Genomic DNA, 17,326 nt, shown 5'->3' with positions numbered 1-17,326 from the left:
CATTTAATTCCAAGCTTGTTTAGTATTGGCTATCCAAATTTAGTTTAATTTCTATTAAATATATTTGTCTTCAAGTTTTTGTTTATTTAAATATGAAAAAATGAATTATTCAGAACATATCCATAAAAGAGAAAGAATTGTTTGTTTACTTCGTTAATTTTTTTCTGTTATGTGCCAACACCAGGAAGACAGCCATTCAATATGCCACAGAGTAATCAGAGTTCAAGCACAATTACTTCAATGGCTATTGAGCAGGGCACTATACAGGGTAGTGTAGATTAACTGTGATTTTCTCCACCTCTAGATATTCTCAACTAAGAAGCTTGTCTGCATGTCAAGGAGGAGGAACTAAGGCTACATCTACACTGCACGCCTCTTGCAGTGGTGCGTAGGGTATGTGTAGCTACACACTCCAGCAAAAAGCAGGCTGTGGCCACACTGTGGTGCGTGGTACATGTGTCAGGGCAAGGCTCTGGCAGAGGGGCGAAAGAGGGGAAAGGCTCAGCAGCAGTTTTCCCCACTAACCCTCTCTGCCAGAGCCTCCACCTGCTGCCAGAGGCTTTCACTGTGGAAGGGAAAAGCTCCAGCAACTCCCCACGCCTGGAACCTTTTCCTGCCGCAAGGAAAAACTCTGGCAACAGGGAGCTGCTGCAGTGTAGACGTACCTTAAGTGTGGAAATCTGGCATCTGGATTAGCTACTATTTGTGTAAGTGATAGGTGAGGATGACTCACCCATTCATACTGGTGACTGTCACATGATGGAAGAAAATTTCAAAACTACTGATTTTCTAAAATGTATACTAAAGTAAATGTACAACAAGAGCATTGGATAGAAAATTGTTATGTTTTTTAATATAAAAAGTCAGTCTTTTTTTTTTAAAAAGAATAAAAATTAGATTAATACTAGACATAACTGTTAGGAGCTTTTTTCAAGGCCCAAACCATAAATCCGTAGAAACTAAACGAATTGACAAAGATCCAATTATATCCTGCTTCACCAGACTATTAGAAATTTAAAATAATTAAAAATTAAAAAATTAAAAAGAGGATGTGCTTTTTATTTTACTAAGCCACAAATGCCCCCTTCCTGACAAGGGTAATGAACCTACAGGAAAGGTGGCTTCTAAAGAAATTCAGGTAAATTCAGAAATATATACAAAGAAGAGGTGACAGGAAACGTGAATATAGAAGAAAAAAACTCCTAAAGCTGATGAAGCCATCTATCTATCTATCTATCAAGTACCTTGTGCATTATAATCTTCCGCTGCGCAGGTTCAGCCATATCAATCATCTTCTGAACAACATAGTTGGCATATTGGTCCTTCATCATGGTGTATAAGGCACTGTGAGGACCATCGTTCTGGCAACAAACCTCATCAATAAGTAAAGCTCTTTCAGCACGAGATGCATGAGTTACACATTTTTCTACGACATTGCTGGGGGAAAAAATAAGGTAATTGTGTTTTATAGGTTTAAAAGGTTTTGAATATTCTTTTAGGGTATTACTTTCTAATTTATTTGAATAGGGATTCGCACGTCTGAGTTTTTTATACATACATTATGACTGTGGTACCAAATATTGAAAAGTGCATGATGTATACCAAAAGATTAATTTCCTTAGTTTTGAAAATACTTTCTTTTTGTGTGGAAAAAATACTGATAATCTATATGTTTGAGATGGTCAAAATTAGAGCTGGTAGGAAATTTTCCAACTCAACATTCTTCTGCTGGAAAATGACTCAAATTCCAAATAGTGTGTGAAACCTGCCTGGTTTCTTGCCAGCTCACCTGACTCTCTTCTTCGCAGCCCAAGTTTACAGGCTCCTGACTCCTCACGCAGACTGATGGGGAGCAGAGAGCCTAAAAATCCCTCGTTCCCAAGCCACCAGCTCCTTGGCAGCCCACTTGGTGGGCTTACAAACAGCCAAATATCTGGAAGCCCCAGCTCCCAAGCTCATGTCTCCTTGGCAGCTATGGTTCTAAAAGTCCCTGATTCTACGTCAGACTGCCTACTGGGCTCCTGTGGAGCCAAGGCTTCCCTGGACCCACAACTCCCCAAGGAGCTGGGTGGCTGGTTCCCCACCTGGCCAGCTCCCTGGGAGGACATGCTTCCCAGCTGCCAGCCATTTTGTGAAAAATTCTGATGTTTTTTGTTCCACTATGGAACATTTCTTTTTATCAAAGTCTCATTTTTTCCACACAAATGGAAGCTCTAGGCAAATTATTAATCACCTTTGAATAAAGGCAAAATAATGAAATCCTTTCCTCAGCAACTGACGTAAATAAGTCAATTCCAAAACAACATTAAAAAGGTTAGTGAACCTTTCTTTAACACTGAGAACATTGTAATACCTGGCAAATTTGTGCTGACTCAGAGCTAGAACTTTTCCTCTTATTTCTGAAACTATTTTACTCTTGTCTTCAGGACGACCGTGCTCCAGCACATGTTGGATAACATAATTTCCATATTGATCCTGAAAATAAAAAGATTTCAGTTTTCTTATTGTGGTTCCATCTGAGGAACTCATATAGCTTATGCATTTTTGTATTCACTTCGAGAAGTACAAGAGAAAAAATTAGTAACTGTAACTGACCATTACAAAATGATTAAAAGAGCACATCTGAAAAACAACATTTCACCAAGAATTATTCATGGTCCTTCTACAGATTTTAGGTCCAAAATCTGAACCTTGCTAAAAATTGTGATTTGCCAAGGAATGCCCACTATCTGCTAAATCCGTGTAAAATTAATTCTACACATTCACCACCAATGAAGCCACCAATTTTGTAGTGGTCATAAAATCTCCAAAACCTTCTGCAAGCTGATTCTACAGATGCTGTTAACTCACACTGTACCCTACACTATGCCAAAAGTGCTTAAACAAAGCTTTATCATCTCCATGTTCACTTATGCTTGTAAATAAATAGAGTTGGAAGCTGGGAGAGGAATCAATGTTTGCTAAATCAAAAAAGGACATGTACATAAAAATACCTAAGCAATTAACAGCCAGTAATATAAAAGAAAATGAAATCTACAACAAAAAACAGAGTTGATAGTAACTTCAGATTGAAACATAAGAGTACACTAACCTGCACAAGCTGTTCTGTGTGTTGATGCAATTCCTCTAAGATGGGCAAAGTCTGCTCAGCAGTGCAGTGCTCCAGAATACGCTGAATTACTCTGCAGCCATACGGATGAGTTGAAAGCACAAACACCTTAAAACAACAGGATTACAAATTTTGAAATTAGATATACTGAAGTTTACAAGTGTGCTGTAAATTACTTTTCAAAAACGAGTTATTGAATATTAGCAACTTCTCAAAGTACTGAAGTCTTCACAAAAGTGGTGTCTTCCAGCATTAGAAATTTCAGCCTCCAATCACATTCAGAGCCAGAGAAAGTCATAAGCACTAAAGATCTGTGCCTAGGACCCCAGCTCCTGGAGCCATCTGATTACATCAGCTTCTCAGTGGCAGCAGAAATGTGCTCTGGGTACTGCCAACCCAGCTAAGCAGATACCCTAGCTACTGGTGTAAGTTTAACAGGGGCACTCCCACACAGCTGTTCCTGTTTTTCTTGATAGAAGGAAGGGGGCCACTTGCCACCACTACTACATCAGTTATGGGCAGACCCACAAGAGGCCCATGACATGATGTACTAGGGTCTCGGAGAGTCTTCACCTGCCCTGATCACATTTAAGAAAAATATTTTTTTCACTCTTGTTTCCTAATCTGGAATTTTATGTATTAACTGGATATTCTGGAATCTTATAAAACAGTTTTGAAATTCTGCAACTGATTATGCTATAAATTTTGCATTCCATCATATATACCAAGCCCACTGTTAAATACTTACAAAGTATGTGCATGTATTAAAAATATACAGTCACATCTTTGGCTTACTCTGGTTACTTAAATTCTTATCCAGACATGTCCTTGAAGGTTTGATTTAAGGCCTTAAATTTTTATGTGATGTCCAGGATTGAACACAAAGACTTACACCTGGAAGTTTTGATTAATTCACGCACAAAGTTAATAAAGCTAGTCTGCAAATTATTAAATTATCAAATTATTGAACAATCAAATTGTAACCACCTAGAGGATAATAGGGTTATAAGGAATAGTAAGCATGGATTTGTCAAGAACAAATCATGCCAAACCAACCTAATTTCCTTTGACAAGGTTACTAGCCCAGTGAATAGGGGAGAAGCAGTAGATGTGATATATCTTGATTTTAGTAAGGCCTTTGACACAGTCCCACATGACATTCTTATAAGCAAACTAGGGAAATGTGGTCTAGATGAAATTGTTATAAGATGGGTGCACAACTGGTTGAAAGACAGGACTCAAAAAGTAGTCCTCAATGGTTGTGTGTCAAACTGGGAGCGCATATCCAGTGGGATCTCACAGAGGACAGTCCTGGGTCCGGAACTATTCATATTTTCATTAAATGATTTGGATAATGGACTGAGGAATAAAATTTTCAGATGACACCAAGCTGGGAGAAGTTGCAAGAGCCATGAAGGATAGGATTAGAATTCAAAACAACCTTGACAAACTGGAGAATTGGTCTGAATTTCAATAAAGATGAAATTCAATAAAGACAAGTGCAAAGTACTTCACTTAGGAAAGAAAATATCAAATGCATTACTACCAAATGGGGAGTAACAGGCTAGGTGGTAGTATTGCTGAAAAGGATCTAGGGGTTATAGTTAGGGCTACGTTTTAGTCACTGTATTTTTAGTAAAAGTCAGGGACAGGTCATGGGCAATAAACAAAAATTCACGACCCATGACCTGTCCATGACTTTTACTAAAAATAGCTGTGAATAAAACTTGGCCACGGTTCCCAAACAATGGGAGCTGCAAAGCCAGCGCTCTGGGTGGAAACAACACAGAGCTGCCTGGCCACACCTCCGCCTAGCAGCTGAGCGAGGGGGATGTCGCAGCTTCCGGGGAGCCCTCCAGGTAAGCGCCGCCCAGAGCCCGCCTCACCCCATCCCATGCCCCAACCTCCTGCCCGCTCCCACACCCTGCGGGGGGGGGTTGGGGGAGGAGGGTGGGAGGGAGCATCATGGCCCAAGAGTGCCCCAGCAGCAGCAGGTGCGCCTGGCGCAGGGGCTGCCTGAGCTGCCCCTGAGCCAGGCGCCCCGGCCACTGCAAAAGTCACGGAGGTCACGGAAAGTCATGGAATCCGTGACTTTCTGTGACCTCCATGACAAACTCGCAGCCTCAGTTATAGTGGATCACAAATTGAATACGAGTCAACAATGTAATGCAGCTGCAAAAAAGGGTAATATCATTCTGGGGTGTATTAACTGGTGTGTCATATGGAAGACAGAGGTAATAGTCCCGCTCTACTCAGTACTGGTGAGGCCTCGGCTGGAGTAGTGTATCTAATTCTGGGCACCATACTTTAGGACATGTGGACAAACTGGACAGAGTCCAGAGAAGAGCAATAAAAATAATAAAAGGTTCAGAAAACCTGATTTATGAGGAAAGGTTAAAAAAACTGGGCATGTTTAGTGCTGAGAAAAGATGACTGGGGGGGGGACCTGAAAACAGTCTTCAAAATTTGTTAAGGGCTGTTATAAAGAGGATGGTGATCAATTGTTCTCCATGTGCACTGAAGGTAGGACAAGTAGTAATTGGCTCAATCTGCACTAAGCGAGATTTAGCTTATATAATAGGAAAAACTTTCTTACTAAAAGGATAGATAAAGCACTGGAATAGGCTTCTAAAGGAGGTTGTGGAATCCTCATCATTGTAGTCTTTTAAGGACAGATTGGACAAACATCTGTCACAGATGGTCTAGGTTTACTTGCTTCTGTGTCAGCACAGGGGCCTGGTCTTGAGTTCTTGCGGTTCCTTCGAGCCCTACATTTCTACGATTCTATGAAAGTTTATCTTCTGTTACATTACAAAAGTGTACTTTTTCATGTTTTCAATTACTACATTATATTACACCTGGAATAATGCATGGCTTTCCAGTAAACAGTGTTACAATTTAGTCAAGGGCATCTATTTATAAACCATTGAAACCAGCCCCTCCATCCCTTCCCCCCCCCCCCCCAATCATACTTTGTTGTAAACAGCAAGGGGACTCGAAAAGTGAAATCAGCCATCATTTGTTAAGTCATGGTATTGCTATTCACAATAAAAGGTTAATATCACAGGGAAAAAATATCCATCTCAGTACTGTAAAGTGCGTGAGAGACAATGATATGTTGGAGATTTTGTAAAGAAATGTGTTTGGTGCATCACTAAATAAAACCTAATAATCTGAATTACTGTAGTTATACTTTTCAGACTAGACAAGTACAAGGTGGTCATACGAAAAGTTTATTTAGCTGCAGTGATTTCTGTATTGTCTTTAGTACAATATTAACCTTGTAATACAATTTCTTGGAAAAATGATCAGTGTCACCAGACACGTCTATTAATCCAGGCTCAGAGAACATCTGATTGAATTTAATACAGGTATTGTATTAAAAATGATTAGAATCAGGTGGATAACTTTGGAAGAAACTGCATGGTGTCAAGTATCGGGGGGTAGCCGTGTTAGTCTGTATCCACAAAAACAACAAGGAGTCCGGTGGCACCTTAAGGATTAACAGATTTATTTGGGCATAAGCTTTCGTGGGTAAAAAAAATCAAGGTTTTTTACCCACGAAAGCTTATGCCCAAATAAATCTGTTAGTCTTTAAGGTGCCACCGGACTTCTTGTTGTTTTTGTGGAAGAAATTGCTACTACTTAAGGTAAAGCACATAGGAACAGATTGAGGAGAAATAAATCTCTCTTTACAAGAGAGTCTGGGAATAACTGCAGTTACTTCTATTGCCATGAACAAAGATCAGAGATGGCCTTTGGTTAACTGAAATAATAAAATATGACAAAGGAAACCTGATCATGTCAGTCTCTAAACTGGACTGAAAAACTTGACAATAAGCTGAGTATTTCTGCCATCAAATTCATAGAGCATCTGATGTCACTTTCAGAGGGCCTCATCCCCAATATACTCTAACTCTACGTCACATTAACCATCTAATTCAAGGGTTTTATTTTTTCCAGTTAGGACAAAAAAAGTGATGTTACATGCTATGTTAACTTAAACGAGACACCAATGTGTTGATAAATGCTGTTTGGTATTTGCAAATTATCCAGCAATCCTTGGGTCAATGATGCAACACCTAGACTAAAGTAGAGAAATTAACATTACCTGTCCTTTGAAAGCATCAATGATGAACTGGAGTGACTGTGGCTGGACACATTCAATGCATTTTTGCACAACATGGTTTCCATTTTGATCTTTCACACATTTCAGAACATGACCATCCAACTCTTTCACCATTTCATTCTGCAAAAAAATGAGGAAATTACTAAATTATCCACTTCTCTACACTGATGCTGTAGCAAAACTGCATTTTCGAATGTAATATTCAAACCTTTATGTTCACTGTAAATCTAGCCAGACAGATTATCTTTTTTATCTGAAGAATTACACTAATAAAAGATTCATTTTATTTCAAGCATATGTCAATAGTAAAAACTGAAAATCTTTAGAGAGCACGCAATGGATTTGTTGAAAATAAATACAAAAAAATACTGTTCTAACTTACAATTACCTGCTGGTCAGGTGAGATAGATTCTAGTGCTTTCTGAATAACCCGACAACCATACATCTGTAGGGCTAATGGCAGAACATGACCACGTATGCGTGTTGCTAGGGCTAACTTTTGTTCCGGGCTTCCAAACTACAAGAAAACAAAGATGCTGTTAAACGAAAGCTGATGCATTGCAGTATGATGTGGTTTTATTTGGCAGAAATCTAACTGTCATAGGGCTTGTCTCCACTTACCGGGGGATCGATGTGCGGTGACCGAGCCACGGGGGGCGATTTAGCGGGTCTTCACTAGACCCGCTAAATCGACCGCCGATCGCTCTCCCATCGACTCTGGTACTCCACCGGAACGAAAAGCATAAGGTAAGTTGACGGGAGAGTTTCTCCCGTTGACCCAGCGCAGTGTAGACACCGCAAATGGTCGACCTAAGGGGCAATCCTTTGCAATTTAACATCATGTGATCCCAATTTGCCAATGAACAACATTTTCAATGTGCTCTTTCAATGTCTCAGATTTGGTTCTGTCACTGCATCTTGACAAAATCATTCTAATAAACCTAATAGATGACCTTTTTTCTAGGTAGCAAAAGGGAAGTAGCAGAGAAAGGGGTCAGCTCTGGAGTGGCTCACTGTGGCCTCAAATGCCATGGAAAGCTTGTTGGTACCTTGCACACCTTGGGGAAGTTTGGAACTGCCTAGGACCCATGAAGCAGAGCCAAAGTGTACCAGAACACTGGGTGTGTAGGTAGCTGAGGAGAAGTAGAAGTGTCAGGCAATTTAACCTGCATTTAGTACTTGACGTTGGAACCCCTAAGCTGTACCTATGGATTAGTGCTGTCTTTCTTGGGAACATTTTTGAGGCTAGGCCTGAGTCAATTTAGGACAGCAAGATGAAATAACTACAAACCACCATCTAATGTGACCTCCTGCATAACAGGTGGTAAAATTTCAGTCAATAATTCTTGAGTTAAGGTCAATAATTTGTGGTTGAACTACAGAACACTTTTAAGACAACATCCAGTCTTTGTTTAAAGACTAAGTGAAAACAAATCTAAACCATATGCCTTGGGAAATTGTTCCAACAATTGTTTTCCCTGTTCAAAATTTGCAACTTATCCCCAATTTGAAGTTTTCTAGCTTCATCTTTCAGCCATTGACTCTTGTTATGATTTTACCCACATTAAACAGCCCTATAGTATCAGGTATCTTCTCCTGGCATATGTATTTATAGACCACAGTCAAGCTGCTTTTTATCCCTCTCTTTGAAAAAATTAGCAGATTGAGAGACTAAAGCAGTTTAGCATAAGATGTATTTTCCAGACCTCAGAATAATTCTTTGATGAACCCTCCCTAGCTTTTCTAACTTCACTTTTAAAGAAGTATAAACACCAGAACCAAACAGTACTTGAACAGAGGTCTGAAATACTTTATACAGAGGGAGTATCACCTACTTATGCATTAAAATTTTTTGAGAGCCCTTTCAATCACAGCACTGGACAGCGTTCATGTTCAGCTGGTTATCTACCATGGCTCATAAGTTCTTTTCAGAGCCACTCCTTTGCCAGGATGAAGTTCTATATCCTGAAAATATCCTTCTAATTATGCGCCCAGGATTTTTTGGCCATCTCACTTTGTGGACTAATCTGCACAGGGAAAAAGCTGGAGCATGCAGTACACAGAAACTGCAAAAGCATGCAGACTTCACATGCAAGGGAGCGCTGCATTCCTTTTCAACACCCCATCCTGGCTGCTCCTGCAGCTCTAGGGCACCTCCTCTACTTGGAGAAAGAAAAACCTTGGAAAGCATAGGAGTAGCTCAGGGCCACCCAGAGGATTCAGGGAGCCTGGGGTCTTCGGCGGCGGGGGCCCCCGCCACCGAAGACCTGGCACTTCAGCGGCCGGTCCCGGAGCGGAAGGATCCCCCCCACTGCCGAACTGCCGCAGAAGACCCGGAGCGGAAGAAGCTCCGGGGGCCCAGGCCCCGCGAGAGTTTTCCGGGGCCCCCGGAGCGAGTGAAGGACCCTGTTCCAGGGGCCCCGAAAAACTCTCGTGGGGGCCCCTGTGGGGCCCGGGGCAAATTGCCCCACTTGCCCCCCCCTCTGGGCAGCCCTGGAGTAGCTAGAAGCAGAGGCAGCTTGTAGAGGTTAGATGCTGTGATGGCATTCTGACTCAGTGGGTGGGCAAGTGAGTGTGGAAAGAATCTAAGCCAGACCTATCATTCTGCAGAGATAATTTTTACGAGGGGGAGGGAGGGAGGGGGAGAAGAGGATGAGGGATATGAGCCTGTAGTGCAGCAAAGCTATACAGGGAACTTGGATTCAGAGAAAGAAGATGGAACAAATTATCCTAGCTGCACAGAACTCTCAAACAAAACAACTTTGTTGGGCTGGAGTTGCAGTTGAAAGTACATCACACATCTAAGAGTAAAAATCCACACAAGAACACCGTATGTTAACAAAAACAAGAATGAGAAACCAAGAGAAGCTGAGTTACAGTAAAAGTAACTAAATGTTTTAAACTATGGAGATACACAGTTAAGGGTCACCCAAACCAACATAGCTTTACCCTACTAGCAATTAATTGAAAACAAGCCGATTTTTAAAACAAAAGCATTTTAAGTCACTATATGAGTATCCTACTTTTTCATTTTTTTGCCTCCTCGTACTAGCTTGTGATTGTTGGATAGCTGGTGAATGACATTGCTAGCATCAATTTTCAATGTATTTCTTTAGATATACAAGGAATTATTCTGGAACACTGCCCTGCTTGCCACCACAAAGAATTAAACTGAATGTGTGGAGAATTAAAATAAGTAGGAGGCATAATTGTGAACCCCTCAGGCACTGACTATGTCCATACAAATTATTTTAGTTTAAACATGGCCATGTATGCACAATAAATATTTTCACTGAAAAGTTCATAAGGAGGTGTTTTTTTGGTTTTTTTTTTAATCATGTGCAGTATTATTCTTCATTTACTTGACAGATTACAAAGATCTAGTGGGAGAGAGAACTGCAAGTTACATATATTATAGGAGAATCTGTTATGGACCCTGATCAATAAAGGATTTTTAAAATACTGAGAAAAAAAAATACTAAATTTTAGGGTAACATTTTTAAAAATATGTATTTATTTTTCACATTGTGATGGACACTCATCTATTAAGATATTTATTTAAGCAAGTTGATGTGATGTTTATCTTAAAAACGGCCTTAGTGGGCCTAAACAAATATTAACACTTCAAAGCATCAGCCAAGGATCTCTACATAGCCGCACCGAGCAACGCAACAGGACTTCTATGCCCCTATCTATAATAAAGTGGGTCTAAAACTGTATTTCCTGGACTGGTTCTCAACACTGTTAAAACTTTAGGCTAACTGGTTTAAAAATAGTTCACCTGCAAAGTGTGGATGAAGTAGCACTGTTTTTAAAGCAATTTTAGAAGTCATCCCTACCTAGTCAAGACAAAAAAATTTCTAAGTGATAAGGAAACTACTGTGTCCCCTTACAATAGGCAGGCAAACTCCACTCACCCTGCTTCCTGAAATACGATTATAGCCTAAGAGTGGAGAGGATAACAACTGTCAACAGGACGGGGCCATGCCAGGACACCACCACACAAGGAAAAACTCTCCCACTCTTCTTGGGGAGTACTGAAGAGAAAACACTGTCAAGCAGCCTCCAGTATCAAAAAACATAGGTGCTATGGTAAGTGTACAATATCGGAATAGAACCTTTAAATAAACAAAAAAGTCTTTTAGTGCAGGCACAAAAATGCTGACTAAAGTATATATTTACCTCAAAGAATTTCTGTATTACATAGTTTCCAAATACATCAGTCATCAACTGATACGCTGCTTGCAGAATCTCAGCAAATACCATCTGGCGCTCAGCTGGAGCAGCTCGTTCCAGCTTTTGCTGTATGAATCTAAGTGCAAGAGAAATGTATATGCCATTACATAAAAAAAGTGAAAACCTCAAATACTACAAATCACTACATTTATTTTGATGAGAAATCAAATCACTAAAATTAGGACATTTAGTTAAGACTATATTTAGAAGCAATACTTTCATTAATAGTTTTTTAAAATATAAATATAGACCTGTTTCAGAATAACACTGATGATTAAAGTTCCAATAAAAAAAAATGGCTGAAGGGTAAATTGCTCTTGACGAATTCTTCTCGCAATTTGTTACTGTATCTAAGGCAGACAAAAAAAAGTAAAAAAATGACAACTAAGTACCACACCAGCTACTACTGAAAAATGTATTTGATTCCTGATTCCAGCCTTTTACCAAGGTCTTTTTGATACTTAAGAGAACTCCTAAACTTTAGAAAGACTGATTCTATACTGAAAATATTTTTTACTTAAGAATTGTACATTTAGCTCCTTACATAACTTACGGTGAAATTCTTCCTGGTATGAAGGGAGGCTAGTGTAAGACTTTCTGCACTACTTAAATGTAGCTCTATTCTAAAAACTGTCTCTGTAAAAATGATAGATACTTCACAGTGGGGCAACCACAAGTTCACGTTAAAAATGAAATGCTTTAACTCAATTGATAAATGTTATTCCTTCAATTATAAGCTTCACTACAACACTTACCTCGAACCATGCTGGTCTTGAGAAAATTCAACTATATGTCCAACAAGGTCTCTTAGTTGAAGGTTAGGGAAGCGATTATTTCTGAAATCTTCCAGCAACCTACTGCGTCCAGAGGGCATAATATCAGACCTGCTATAACGAAGACGTGAAGGAGGGAAGAGTTGGCTGCTGGAGCTAAAAAGACTGGAGGTACTCGTGGCACTACGATACTTTGCTTCTGCTCCAGGTGCTGCAGAGATATAGCGACCACTACCATTTGTCAGCCCTCCTACAAGGAAGCAGCTCGGTCAGTAAACAAGCTTTAAAGAAAGTAAGCAACAAACAGAACTGTACTAAAACGGTGTATGTTTTAAAGAAAAATTGTCTTTTTACTATTCAGTCACCTCAACTGAGATGATAGAGTTGGTTATATTCATAAAAGAAATAAAGCACACCCACCCACACCCCCTTTTTGTTTTTTAAGGGAAGAGCAGGAGGTATAACTTTCATTGAAACAATCAATACAACATATGAAGTGCTGTATATCTATACAAATGTATAGAAACTTTAGAACTGGGTGGTCTCAGCCCAATGACCCATGGGCAGGTTTCCACTTCACAAGTGGCACTATCTCATACCCTTGGTTGGTAATCTCACAGTTGGCCAAAGATTTGAATAGGCTACAGAAATTGAACTATCCTTTATCCCCTATGGTGATACTCTAGTCAGTTATGACAAAGTGGCAGGGCATTTTGGGGCCCTTGTGCTGCCATTGCCCATGCTGTACCTGTTCTGTGGGGAAAACAGAAGACGTCAGCATCCCAGGCTTTGCAAGCACTATATGTATGTGAAACAAATTTTAAGATAGAACATTAAAACGGTTCTGCTTTAAATATCTTCGACTGTTTCAGGATTAGTTAAATTGAAGTTCATTTAGAAATGGTAATCGCTCCACTGGCTGCCAATCCTCGATCATATCAAATTTCAGCTTCTCCTCAGCACCTCAAAAGCTCTATATTACTCTGCCCCTCCCTCCTTATATATGAGCTGATCTTGCTTTATGTAGCACCTGTTTCCTGCGTAGCCAGTATTTTCACCTACAGCTGTCCGACTGTCTTCACCTCACAAACCCATCAGCATCATCTTCCATGTTGCACCCAACAGATATCACCATAATTGAGTACCAGGCAACATATATTTTAACTGCTACATTATGATATGTAAAAGGGATACTGCTACTTTAATGTAAATAATAAATAATGAAAGTCACATTTCTACTTGAAAAACTTGTACCTACTATACTGACAGACACTAAAAAAAATAAGGGCGGGGGGGGGTGGGGGGGGGGGAAGAGAGGAAGCTACATCACTTTCAATGTTTTCCCTGGAGTTACAAAGGGAGACACTAACTCAGACCCTTATTAGCATCACAGGAGAGCAATAACCCTCCCACTCCCAACCCAAAAATCACTTACTCATTTTTAAAAAGGAATTTCAATGTGTGCTGTAAAGAAGGGTGTTCTATCAGGAAACAGATTTTAAAAAAAATTCAAACTGACAGTGTCCTTTTAAGCCATAACCAAGCCTTTGATTGGTAATATTTTGCTGACCAATCTACTAGACCAAGCAACCAAGTTATTACAGTGGGCTGGTAAACATTTATAAAGTGTCCCAGAATCTTTTTTGAATGGCCAGCTGAGATGTATGCAAAAGATTGAGATATATTAGTATATCTGCAGTAATTTACATTACATTGGATAGCACAATGAGCTAAAAGGGAAACAAAAGGGAAGTAATACTAATTGTAAAATAAACATTTAAAGGAATAAGTAGTTTAGGTCCCTAATTTGATCTATAGCATCTCAAAATGATATAAAAAAGTGCTCTAGTCTCAAGGTTTTCTTTGTTTTGTTTTTTTGTTAAAATTGACTACTTTATTGTTATGAAGTTAGCTGCAAAATCCTCATCTCACAGCTACCATTTATGTGATTTCCATTATCAATATTTCCAGAAATGGGCTGACAGATGATGATAATAATGTAAAGGGTATATTATTATTGTATAGGTCAAGATGGATGCAGACAAAGTTTATGCAGTGAGACTTTTTTTTTTTTTTTTAACAACTAAGGATTGAAAAAAATCATGCTTTTAAATGTTATCCTTTTCAGCGCTAAGTAATTACAATTCAAGACTAAATCTCATTATTAATTTAAGAATAGTGGAGTAAATCTAATGCCACAAGATTTCAGCAAAGTTTGTTTAATAGCGATGTGAGTGCAGCTTTAATACAACTTGCCTCCATAATAAGACTGGCAGGATTTAAAATTCGTATTACTTTATTACACAAGTACTGTATTCTGTGTAAAGTAACAGGATAGTTCTGAATAAATGCGCCTATATTTTATGGATCTAATCAGCGCATGCACACAAAGATGGAATTGCATGTGTGAATTAGGAATAATTTAAAACACATACTTTTGAAAAACAGGGCCCATGAGAGCATAATCTGGGTATGACAATTTTTCTGTTTGTTTTAACTTTTTGGGTAAGTCGTCTAACACAAATGTATTAATAAATTTATATAGCAAAATTTCATCCTTAAGGATCTCAAAGCACTTTACAATTAAATTTTATTTGGAGAATTGTTCCTGGGAACAATTTGTTTTCTTTTTAATATTGCCAATGAAAGTATATACTAACTCAAAGGAAACAGTAACACCTACTGAATTACCAACTCAAAACCCTGCTGAAATACTGTCTTGAGAACATAAGAATGACCATACTGGGTCAGACCAAAGGTCCATCTAGCCCAGTATCCGGTCTTTTGACAGTGGCCAATGCCAGGTGTTTCAGAGGGAATGAACAGAACAGGTAATCATCAAGTGATCCATCCCCGGTTGCCCATCCCCAGCTTCTGGCAAACAGAGGCTAGGGCCTTCTATTCAAGAACTATCCTAGCTCTGTTTAGCTTCTGACATATGACAAGATCATAGCATAACTTGGTATGGCTGAAGACGTATCTCCATCCCTCAATAGTTGATCAGCATGGAGAATTTGTCAAACTTCTAGTATTGTTCTGCTCTGAAACATGAAAAGTAAGAATGACTTCTTCCTTAAATCTGCTCTCTATTTGTATTGAGACACATCTGTTTACTTCAGTAACAACTTAAAGAAATCTGTGCTACAGAAGTTACTGGAAAGTTTAAACAAAATATTGGGGAATACTGATTTGTTGATGAGGTGGTTAGCTTTGCTACTATAATGAAGTATTACATCAGAAGGAGTGTTCTAGCTTAATAATGAATGGAACAGACTGCAAATGAAAACCCCTAAAATAAAAGTAAGAAGTCATAGATATTTATTGTATAACTATATATTCTTGCTCATTGTGTTGACAGATACAAGGATTACTCAGCTTTGTACTTCTCTCATCTATTCTACTCAGACATTCTTAGTGCACAAAAAAATAACATACAACCAATACCATCTGCAGAAGTGCATCTCAGCTATTTCTATAGTTCAGGACACCTTTCAGTTATACTCACAAAGATTTATTGTTTATAGCACTGTAAATTCTTCAAAACTGAGAGCTAGTTTCTAAAGTCCTTCTGGCTACCTTACTATGTCAGGTTTGTTCTACAAAAATTCAAAAACTTGTTTATTTTGCAGATTCAGATACCAAAACAGAGGTCTAGTAGGCCAATTCTTTTAAATGAATTGGCCAACTGATACATAATGCATTGCTCCATTCATTAAATGGATTGGACAATGACTAGCTTTCAAAAGCACTATCTACAAAAGTTTGCCAACTAATCTCCCAGGTAAGTTTAGAGACCGAACTATTAACAAGAAGAGAACCAAACAGGATATCATCTAGTATGAGATCAAGTGCACAGTATGCCTAATACGGTAACAAAGAGCACATTTATTTGTAGGGTGACCAGATGCCCCGATTTTATAGGGACAGTCCTGATTTTGGGGTCTTTTTCTTATATAGGCTCCTATTACCCCCACCCCCATCCCGATTTTTCACATTTGCTGTCTGGTCACCCTATTTATTTGCTACCACTTCTGATTTTACACAAGGGAGATCTTCAGTATGGTAAAACAATAATTGGGCCAATACAAATTTTAAACAGTCCTATGAATATTAAGTAAACTACTACTATCTAACTTAGATAGTACACATTATTTCATGAAACAGGAAAAAAATGAAAAAGAATATTTAAAAAGTCCAGTATCACCAATTCCTTTAGATATCAAGAAAGCAGTTAACACTTATTAAATTATTTGTTCAAGAATTTCTCCCCAAGAAGTAAAACAGCTCTGCCATACAACAGCTGTTGTGTTTAAGTGTGGTTAACAATCTTACTTTCTAACATAAAAATACAGTACAATGATTAAATAATTAACACGGGCTTATTTCTTTATTTGTAATAAGGGAACAGCCCCAGCGGATCCTCAAGTAAGAAGAGGTCAGCTCTATTTTTTATCCGCTCAAGGAAAAATGTAAAGGACTCAAATATATAAAGGTTTTTCATAATTTATTTTGTCTATATTTCAGAAATGAATTCAGTGCTTATGACGCCTCCACAGTCAAGGCGCTACACAGTAGCCCACATGAGCTGACAGTGGGCCTCGACTCTCAACCAGACTGACCAATTCTTAAGGCCACCTCTATGGGAAAACTAAAACAGCATCAGCAGTTCAGGCTAAGAAGCTTTGCCTGGACAACATGGACAAAGCATAACTTCAAAACTTTGCTCTGGTCTAGAATACTTAAAACAAAAGTCGTCCCAGTGTTTTAAACATGGCTTAAAACCAGTTGGGCTCACAGTTTTATCACTGTGAGTGAAAGGATAGTTTAGTGTCTTGAATCATTCAATTCGCAGACTTTCTACTGAAATTTGGTATTAGAAAGGAGCTGTTACAAGCAACCAGCTTGTACTGTGATGGCTTGACAATAGGGGACAAATTACTAAAATAATTGAAGTGAGCTTACACTTTGTCAAGTGGGAAAGAAAGGAGATGGTGACAGGAGATGAATGCTATTTTAAAATTTTAAATTTCTTGCAAAGGGGCAGTTGGTTGTTTAGGCTGTGTCAACACTATAATTTGC

At 38.9% G+C, this 17,326-nt stretch overlaps 1 protein-coding gene across 3 annotated transcripts in view; it reads right to left on the bottom strand.

The window, feature by feature from the left end:
• PUM2 (pumilio RNA binding family member 2) overlaps positions 1–17,326 on the bottom strand; it is a 108,402-nt gene that overhangs the window by 3,500 nt on the left and 87,576 nt on the right. For 2 of the 3 annotated variants that reach the window (XM_065402160.1, XM_065402161.1), the window contains exons 14-20: positions 12,230–12,497; positions 11,421–11,550; positions 7,621–7,755; positions 7,221–7,358; positions 3,092–3,217; positions 2,354–2,475; positions 1,245–1,437 (exon numbers count right to left, since the gene is read on the bottom strand). In XM_065402160.1, the coding sequence (XP_065258232.1) occupies positions 1,245–1,437; positions 2,354–2,475; positions 3,092–3,217; positions 7,221–7,358; positions 7,621–7,755; positions 11,421–11,550; positions 12,230–12,497 (1,112 nt within the window). The remainder of the gene's footprint in view (positions 1–1,244; positions 1,438–2,353; positions 2,476–3,091; positions 3,218–7,220; positions 7,359–7,620; positions 7,756–11,420; positions 11,551–12,229; positions 12,498–17,326) is intronic. The other variant, XM_065402162.1, reaches the window with a different exon arrangement.

This window comes from Emys orbicularis, chromosome 3, assembly GCF_028017835.1.
Source record: "Emys orbicularis isolate rEmyOrb1 chromosome 3, rEmyOrb1.hap1, whole genome shotgun sequence".
NCBI lineage: Eukaryota > Metazoa > Chordata > Testudines > Emydidae > Emys > Emys orbicularis.
The sequence above is the reverse complement of the archived record's forward strand: the minus strand, read 5'-3'. Positions and strand labels throughout refer to the sequence as shown.